This window comes from Monopterus albus, unplaced genomic scaffold (assembly GCF_001952655.1).
Source record: "Monopterus albus unplaced genomic scaffold, M_albus_1.0 scaffold128.1, whole genome shotgun sequence".
Taxonomy (NCBI): domain Eukaryota; kingdom Metazoa; phylum Chordata; class Actinopteri; order Synbranchiformes; family Synbranchidae; genus Monopterus; species Monopterus albus.
Window position 1 is genome coordinate 754,430 of NW_018128008.1, and position 8,935 is coordinate 763,364.

The window sequence follows — 8,935 nt, forward strand, 5'->3', positions numbered from 1 at the left end:
ATGTTTTTATTTTTTATTTTTGTTCAATTTATGGCATAAGAAGTAACTATGCATCACTGTTTGCTGAAAATATTGTGCATTTTTTCCATTTCCAAGAGAAACTGTGTTAACATCTGTTCAAATAAAAAATCACCAAAATCTGTTATTTATCAAGGGGTGCCTAAACTTTTGCATAAGACTGTACGTATGCTCTCTTTGCAGCTCTGATGGACTTATTTCCTGTACTCTGCTTGGTCCCCTGACTTAAAATCCTCTCGTCTCTTCCTGATTTTCTGCTTTATATCACTATTAAACCATGATTTTTGGTTGGGGAAAACACACACCATTCTACATCCATCGCATATGGATGTGCGTTCCATAAAAAAATGCACTTTACTGTTCAAACTGTTATGGTACAGAGTTGTAATCCACTGTTCACTATTGTATTGCTAACTGTGTTAAAATCGTTCTTTCCTATGTGAAGTACACCACTTTATTAACATGCTAACTAGTGCTTGTTGCAATGTTTTAGCTAGGTTGAAGCGCATTGAAGGTCTCACATGGAGTCTGTCATCTTTTTTTTTGCCCTTCAGATGTGTAACAGAGAGACCTGTCTTCTAGTGCATGTACTGATTTATTTGTTTCCACAAAGGTAATAAGAGTGTTTTTATCTGTATTATTATTTTGATTTATTTAGCACATACTCAGTTACTGAGGAAAGCTGAGGAGAGAATAAACTCCTCTCCTGTGGATGGCAAATCCCTGTGTGCAACTCATCATTAAAGACACAACACAGAAATTAGGCTTGACAGCCACGTAGAAATAAGAGCGGCTACATAAGCAGGTTTGAGCCGGATTGCTAGGTGGTCAGATCTACCAAAATGAGGCTTAGGTTCAGCTGAGAAAGTATTTCTAATGTTACTGTACCATTGGTCTGCAGAGCCATCATGTTGTCCACTGATCTGTTGGGGCGGTAGGCAAACTGGAGGGGGTCTACAGTGTCCGGGACAATGTGGTTAACGTGTGTGAGGACCAGTTTCTCTAAGCACTTCATGGCGACTGATGTGATCGCCACTGGCCTGAAGTCATTCACAGTGGATGTGTCTGATGTCTTAGGGACCGGTATGATAATGGATTTTTTTGAAAATGCGAGGAACTACTGCTTGGATTAAAGACAGGTTGAAGATGTATATATACACACTAGCTAGTTGATCCCCCATAGGCTCTCAACACTCTCGGGGGGTACATCGTCTGGTCCCGCCGCCTTATGGGCATTGTGTCGACATAGTACATTAGCTCTGGGTGAGAGTCCAACGTGCTCGGGTCAAAAGCTCTGAAAAGACTGCGCTCTCTTAGCAGTAACAAAGTCACCCGGTCATAAATAAAGTTTGCAGCCTTAACTGTTGCTTTAACATGGCACAAATAAGCAAAAAAGAGAAACAACCTGGCTCTGAGAGAACTGCGATGTCGCACACCGAGGACTGCCATCTTGGAAAACCTACCACAGACACTTCAGTATGTCAGCAGCTTCTGCTTGGCCAGGGACAGGGGGCTTTGACTCTTGCTGGTTGTTGATAGGCCATCTCTGTCAGTTGACTCATGGTTGAGCAGATTTTAAAACATACTACACTATCAAATGGTATGCCAGGTGATAAATAGAAGCTTGCTGTAAATTGCTCATGATGAAATGATCAGCTGAAGTTGTATCATCTCACTGTTGTTTAGAATTTTTTTTTCTTTGATGTTAATTCGTCATTCATAAGATTTTCTTTCATTTGAAAGCACTTTGATGATCTGTAAAAGATTCAGGAAACAAATCAAAGCACAGCTTCCGACAAGTGGCTTTTACCTTGGAGTTCGAGTCATCCCCTGGATAGCTTTTCAGACTTGCTAAGATGTGTTAATTAATCTTTTTTTGTCCCAAGAGCAGCATGAGTCATCAAGATTTCACAGTATGTTTACAGGAAGCAGATTTGTAATACAATTTTTGAAAGCATCATGTCCTTGGGGTGAAATTTAGTAATCCAAAAAAACTTACTGTGGTCTTTAAGAAGAGTGCTGTAAAAATTTTGGTTATTATAATTAAGGACACGATGATAATAATGTAAAAGTAACGAAAGTTATACTAGAGACAGCAAGCATGGCTGCAGAGCCAACAGCAGTACTTACACAGCCCATGTTATCAAATCTTAAGTCATAAAGCTCTTATGAGTGAAGATCTGAAGTGAATTAAAAATCTTTTGATCTGTTGAAAGTCATCTTCAGGAACTTTCTAGAAATGAAAAAAGAAATGAGTGTGTCACACAAGCTTCAGAAAAACCTAAACAAAACTGAACTTTGTAAAACAAAAAGCAGAAGTGGGATTATGATGTTTTCAGTGGGTTTCTGTATTGCGGAAAAGGAATGGGTCAGGTCCCGCTCCCAAACTTCATATAATTATATTTTCTCCATTTCATTGCTTGCTGTGGACTGTGAAAGGCTTCCCTGAAGAGGAGGGATTTTCTCAATAAATAAATTTAAACCACTTTTCCACAACCATATTACCACTGTGTCTACAAATAAAATATTTTTATTTTGTTTAGTTTTAATTTGTTATTACTGATAAGATTCTACCACCTGCAGCCATGAATGGGGGGGAGAGATACTACAGCAGTTATAGCAGACAGGAGCAGGAGCAGCGTTAGTTGTTGCAGCAGTATAATTAGAGCTGGTGACACTAAATAAAAAAGTCGTAGGCCTGAGACAATGTAAGTTCCGTGTATACAAGGTTGTTATGGTCACAACCGACGATTACCTGTAAGTGTTGATAACAAAAAGAAAAAAAATGTATGTGTGCTGTTTAGCAAATCTAAATGCGGTAGCACCAAATCCAGGCTGCCAGGCTTAAAGTGAGTTATGCAAAGAGTCAGAGATAATTAGTGTGCATAAGACTAGTGTCAGAAGGTTACAGGTACACCCCTCTCCCTCCAAGAGGCTTTATGAATAGGTCTGTCATCAGGGAGAATAAGTGCCTGCTTGTTCCGCTGGAAATGTTGGAATTAATTGAACTGAATTGTCATTCATAATCTACAAGTTGCAGTTTTCCACTTGCTGGGGTAATACCATCTTCCGCTGTTTGCACTGTAATTGAAATTTCGATCATGAGGCATAAACATTTATAAGCATCCCCATGAATATTCATTAGCTGGTGAGGCCCTCTGAGTGTCAGCGGAGGACTCTGTGCAGCTGATTTATGGCTGGCCATATGCATGTGTGTGCCCTCTTCTTATTGACATGTTCTTCTCTAAACAGCTCCATCCCAGGTCAGTGAGGTCATCAAGGAAAAAGTACAGCAGCGCAGCATCCAGCTCTCCTGGCAGGAGCCCCAGCAACCCAACGGCGTCATCACGGAATATGAAATCAAATACTATGAAAAAGTGAGTTTGCAGTAGATTTGTTTCTCTCTTCCTAAAATCCGTTCCCCTCCATCTCTCACTTCACATTCACTTTTGCTGACTCTTCATTTTGTATTCTATCTGTATGCTGCTGTGAGTGGAATTCACAAGATTCTGCAAGTACCTTCTTTGTCTCATAATTGCAATAATGAATGAGATGCTCATAAGATTTTAATCAGGCTGTAGTCCTTCACAGCCACCCCCACACATGTGCTAGCATACACACAGTTCATGACTGCTGCACTGCCAGAATTAGCAATCTGTTACTGTTATCTCCTTTCCCCTTCAACATACATTATAGTGCTGCTTCACTGTAGTTTTGGTCTGAACACACCAGCTTTTTACAGTTAGGTTTAATGGAGCAAATTTAACCTGGCAAATAATAGGCAGGGTAGCAGAGCCCCGATGCCAGTACTGCTGGCCACAGCCTCTTGCACAAACTGAATCAGTGTCCTTTGTCACATACTGTGGCTGTGGTCTGCCCAGCTGTAAAAGTGGAAAATTGGAAACAACGACTACATCACTAACAGACCCTGGCATTCTATTTGGGATTTTGCCGAGCAAAACATTTACAGATAAATAACAAAGCACACAATGTGCACAGGCTGTGCATCCAAATGGATTCCTTGATGGAGAAGATGTTTTCATATGTATTTCTATTTTTTATATGGTAGGACACTTAATGGTAAAAAAAATTATTTCAGTTGAAATTTGAGACCATCCATGCTTTACAGTCTGTATAAAACACAGTAAGACAGCAAATTTATTTGAATATGTTAATATTACAAATTCTCAAGGTGAAACTGGTACTCAAATTAAGGCTGACTGAAAACATTGGCGCAAGTGGAATTTCTGTACAGTAGCACAATAGCTTACTGTATCTAGTACTTTCAGCAAAATTCCCAGTCTTCCACAGTATTATTTCTAAAAGTTTAATAAGGGACTGTATTTTTAACAGAAACACTGAGTTCCTCAGCTAATCAGTCCCAGTTGATTCAACAGTTCTGTCAATCATTACTAAGCTACTGTTAATAAACCTTATTTCTTGATGACATTTCATCAATTTACTAAGAAAAGATGGGTTACGCCATGGCTTTTATTGTGAAACGTCTGTGCAGGAAGTGTATCTTAACAGTGATTAATAGAAACTGCAAAGAAGAAGCAATTGGAACAAAACTGTGAATGTAAACAATATTTCTCACAAAACAAACTCAAAATGGCAGAGTACAACATGACTCTCTTGTACACATGGAGTTAATGTTGTAAAACTGTGCATTATGCTCAACAGGTAAACACGGGAAGCTTTGAGAGTGAATCAACAGCAAATTTAAATAGGAGCAGATCAGAATAGAGAAATACATTTTATTTAAGTGTGATTAATTATGCTTAGAAACACTGGGAAAATAAATGTTTCTTATGAAAACCTGTTTTAAATGAAGCTCTGACAAATAGAATGTTAATAAGCTGTACACTATTTTAGAATTTATGAGATATAGAGTGAAGAGTACAATGGCCACTAAATTTAAATGGTTTCATCTTAAATCACCGTCCTGTGTATTTAGTTGGATTAAACATTGGTAATTTACATTCATTCTATTTACAAAGTGCAGGTAATTACATCCTATGAAGTATATCTGCAGTATTTATTATAAAGCAAAGGCATAAAGATAACAACACTTCAATAAGACTCAATTATCAGCTGGACTTCCACACACCAGTGAAATGTTCTATTTTGCCCAGTTGGTTAAAAAAAAATTACATTTTGGAATAAAAGATGATTTATTCTCTGTCTAGGATCAGAAGGACCGGATCTACTCCACAGTGAGGTCCAAGTCCACATCAGCCACAGTGAATAACCTGAAGCCCAGCACGGCCTACGTGTTCCAGATCAGGGCCTTCACAGAGGCAGGATACGGCACCTACGGCCCCAGACTGGAGATAACCACCAAGGAAGAGGCTACAGGTAGGGGGTCACACACAGGCTACAGATCCAAGAATAAACATGCCTTCCACTGACACTGATGCAGTTAGCAACATACTGTATGTTTTATGGGTAGTAGGGATGTAAACGAATATGTAGACCTTATTCAGATATGAACAGAAAATAGGCTTTGGGCAGATAACAGTAGCATCCAAGTCTGTGCAGAGATGTTCAGCTCAGTATTTGGACATTCAGGATGGTTTATCCTCAATACCTTTGTCAGTTTTCACCAGATTAGTTGTGTGTAGCAGAATCAAACTGAATGTCTGATCATCTTTTGTCTTCAGTGGCACTAATGCCAAGTCCTCAACAGATTTCACCACATCAGTACATCAGCACAACATTTTGGAGCACCAACCAACCAAATATATGCACAGCCTGTTAATGTTATCAGCTGCTAGAGTAATAGCTCGGGGAAATGATTTGCTTTCAAGCAAAACCAATACAGATTGTGCTGAAAAACCAAAAAGCACAAGGACAAGCTACTGTAGCGTCATGAAGACAAACTGATATAAATCTAATCAGTTACATATGCTTTGCCCTGAGTGTCACAGTGTGTTGTAGTGAGTTTTGGTGAGGGATGCTTCTGTGAGCAGTTTGTGTTATGCCTATCATCCTATGTGGATACAGTAAACATGGGAACATATCAGATTTCAGACGTCTCTCAGTGAAGTTAAAACTGCTGTTAATGACCCTTTCTTCTTTAATAAGACTTCCTTTTTAAATGTTTTGGTAATAACGTGTGCTACATTAAAGTGATTTCACCATTTATTAAATGGGCTTACTAGCTTCCTTTCTGAGACCTAGATGAGGAATGATATCAGTCTCATGTCTCTGCATTATTATTAGCTAAGCTTTGCATAAAGAGTGGAAGTAGGGGGAAACAGCTAGACTGGCTCTGTCCACAATGAAAATAAACACAACTCTATCAACACAACTGGTCCTGATTAATTAAAACACTGTATTGTTGTTTAATCTGTACACAAACAGAAAAATAAAAATGGTTACTTGGTGTTGCCATTTCCTGTCAGATATGGTTGAGTAGTGTTGGTTTTGGTATAGGTCTCTGTACACATCAAATGGTACAAATCAAGGCTCCAGCTGACTGGGAGGTGGGGTTCAGTGGTGCTAAATGTAGTTTTTCACTTTGCATAGAGCCAGGCTAGTAGCTGTGTAGTCTAGAGGATAGGCTCGGCTAACCATGTGCTGACTCCAGCGCTTTACTGAGCACCCAAACATGAGATTGATATTGATCTTCTCATCTCACTTAGAAAAAAAGAGATTAAGCAATTAGCTACTATGTAAACAGCCAACAGCAAGACTTTGCAGTGGATAATAAAGAGATTTTGGTGCAGATGCTCTGTAACACTTTTCCAGATACTAAGAACAGTCTATTAGAGAGTGTGTGGTACTTTGTAACGGCTTATATGATAATAAATAAAGCCAGTAATAAAGCTTCAATTACAATGTATTAACCTTCATAACAATCACAATTGTTTATAAACAATTGTTTTTTGAAAGATGTACCTGCAGTGTTTTTTTTTAAAGTTAAAATCCCTCTTCTGATTTGTGAAGACCCTCGTTAATCATTATTGCATTAATTTCTGTTAGGTTTAAAGCCCCTCCATCTAACCAGCCCACCTTACATCCAACATTTCTGCATAGAAGGATACATTAATTAATTGTACTGCATGCAGAGTGTGTACTGTAACAAGGTTAGAAGTTTGCAGTCCAATCACAATGTCCTTGAACCTCTGGCTTCCTCTGTGTCAGCCTCAAGAGGGGAAACCTGCAAGTGTGTAATGTGACAGTTGAGTGCTCTTAATTCTTCCCAGCATAGACAACTGGTAACACATTGAAGCTTGATTGAGTAACAGCTGATCAAATGTCACCACATTTTTCATCCCCTCTCCTCCTCAGACAGGCCTTCCCTTTCCAAGTATTTATATAGCTCAGGTCCACTTGATTTAAAATGCATGAATTTTTCCTCACATACACCACTCACATTGACTTTGTGCAATGCTATGGTAAGCCTTTCTTAGGAGCAATCAGCAGTTTGTCAACGCAAACAGTCTGAGTACTGAGAGAGCTCGGAATGGGAAACAATCCAACCTGAATGTGTCTTTGTTTGAGATGAAGGGCATTGCCGTCGCCGTCTGGGACTATTAAGCCCACTTTCTGAAACAGTAGAGTCGTGTGTATGAGGACAGCTCAAAAATAGAAGTGTCCCTCCTCCACTCCCTCAGAGGGAAGGAGAGGAGGGGGTTTATCAATCTCTACTCCACTCACTGGGCTCAATTATGTCCTGCAGATTGTACTCTTTGATGTGCTGAAGCATTTCTGAGCATTTCTGCATTTCTGTCTGTCTGTGTGTTTCTGCGTCCATTTCATCAGCTGCGATTGTCTCCAGCGAGCAAAATCCTGTCATCATCATAGCGGTGGTGGCCGTAGCAGGGACCATCATCCTGGTGTTCATGGTGTTCGGCTTCATCATTGGGAGAAGGTACGCTCTCGCGGGCCCCATTGACTCTCCGCTCCTGTGAGTCTGCGCTTGTCAATTAGCCTTTCTGTCACTCACAGGCCTTCACGTCTGTGGACCTGTCACACGCACACACACGTGCACCCATCATCTCGTGGCATGCTGTGCTAATGGGTTTTGATGTGATCATTTCCCCCCCACACAGCCCCAACATATTTCTTTGCAGCACTATTATGAGACAAATACTCCAGAGCGAGAAAGCTTTGGATCTGCATTCCTGTGTGTGACTGTGTGAGATGCTGAGGGCAGGATGAAATATGGCACTGCCTTTTTTTTCTCCATGACAAAGCACCCTGCATCCATTGTCATTTTTACTCTTCCTTCACGCACTTCATCTGTATGTTCATGTGCACGAGTGGCATTTCATCAGAGGTTGCTTTTAAGGGGGGGGGGGTCATCAGAATTAGCCTCTCCTTAGTGTGTTTAATGTCAAAAATGGCCTGTGTTTTTCTCTGAGCCATAACTTATTCAAACCAGAACGTACAGATGTTCTACACATTTAACACTCTTCAGCCTATTTATATTGAAGATATTTACCTTGTGACAAAAACCAGTGGGAAAGCAGGCAATTTAAAGAAAACACTCAACGCTTGTTTTTTATTTTAAGAAATGCCTGAAACATGTACTGTATAATACAGCATGCAGGAGGTTCCAATGACAAAGAACACATCCACTTGAATGGTTCTGGTTTGAGTGCAAGTGAGGATAAGGATAAGGATAATCACCTTTATTGGCCAAGTATGTTACACACAAGGAATTTGTTGCCGGTACAGAACCGATGGCAGCCATCTGCGGCACCACCTCAACCGATGGCTCTAACCATCGGGGGCAACGGGGGGTTCAGTGTCTTGCCCAAGGCCACTTCGACATGTGGACTGCAGGCACTGAGATTCGAACCTTCAGGATTTGACTGTTGGAAAGTGACTCAAAGACCGTGGTGTCTACAGCATAGGTTTATTGATAATGCAAGTGAGCTTTTTGGTCAATGGGAACATCAGTATG

At 40.1% G+C, this 8,935-nt stretch overlaps 1 protein-coding gene across 4 annotated transcripts in view; it reads left to right on the forward strand.

The window, feature by feature from the left end:
- epha7 (eph receptor A7) overlaps positions 1-8,935 on the forward strand; it is a 109,855-nt gene that overhangs the window by 81,129 nt on the left and 19,791 nt on the right. For 3 of the 4 annotated variants that reach the window (XR_002275924.1, XM_020612895.1, XM_020612897.1), the window contains exons 6-8: positions 3,271-3,395; positions 5,208-5,376; positions 7,789-7,933. Coding sequence is in view for 3 of the 4 variants with exons in the window: in XM_020612895.1 (XP_020468551.1) it covers positions 3,271-3,395; positions 5,208-5,376; positions 7,789-7,933 (439 nt within the window). In the remaining variant the exon portion in view is untranslated. The remainder of the gene's footprint in view (positions 1-3,270; positions 3,396-5,207; positions 5,377-7,788; positions 7,934-8,935) is intronic. The other variant, XM_020612896.1, reaches the window with a different exon arrangement.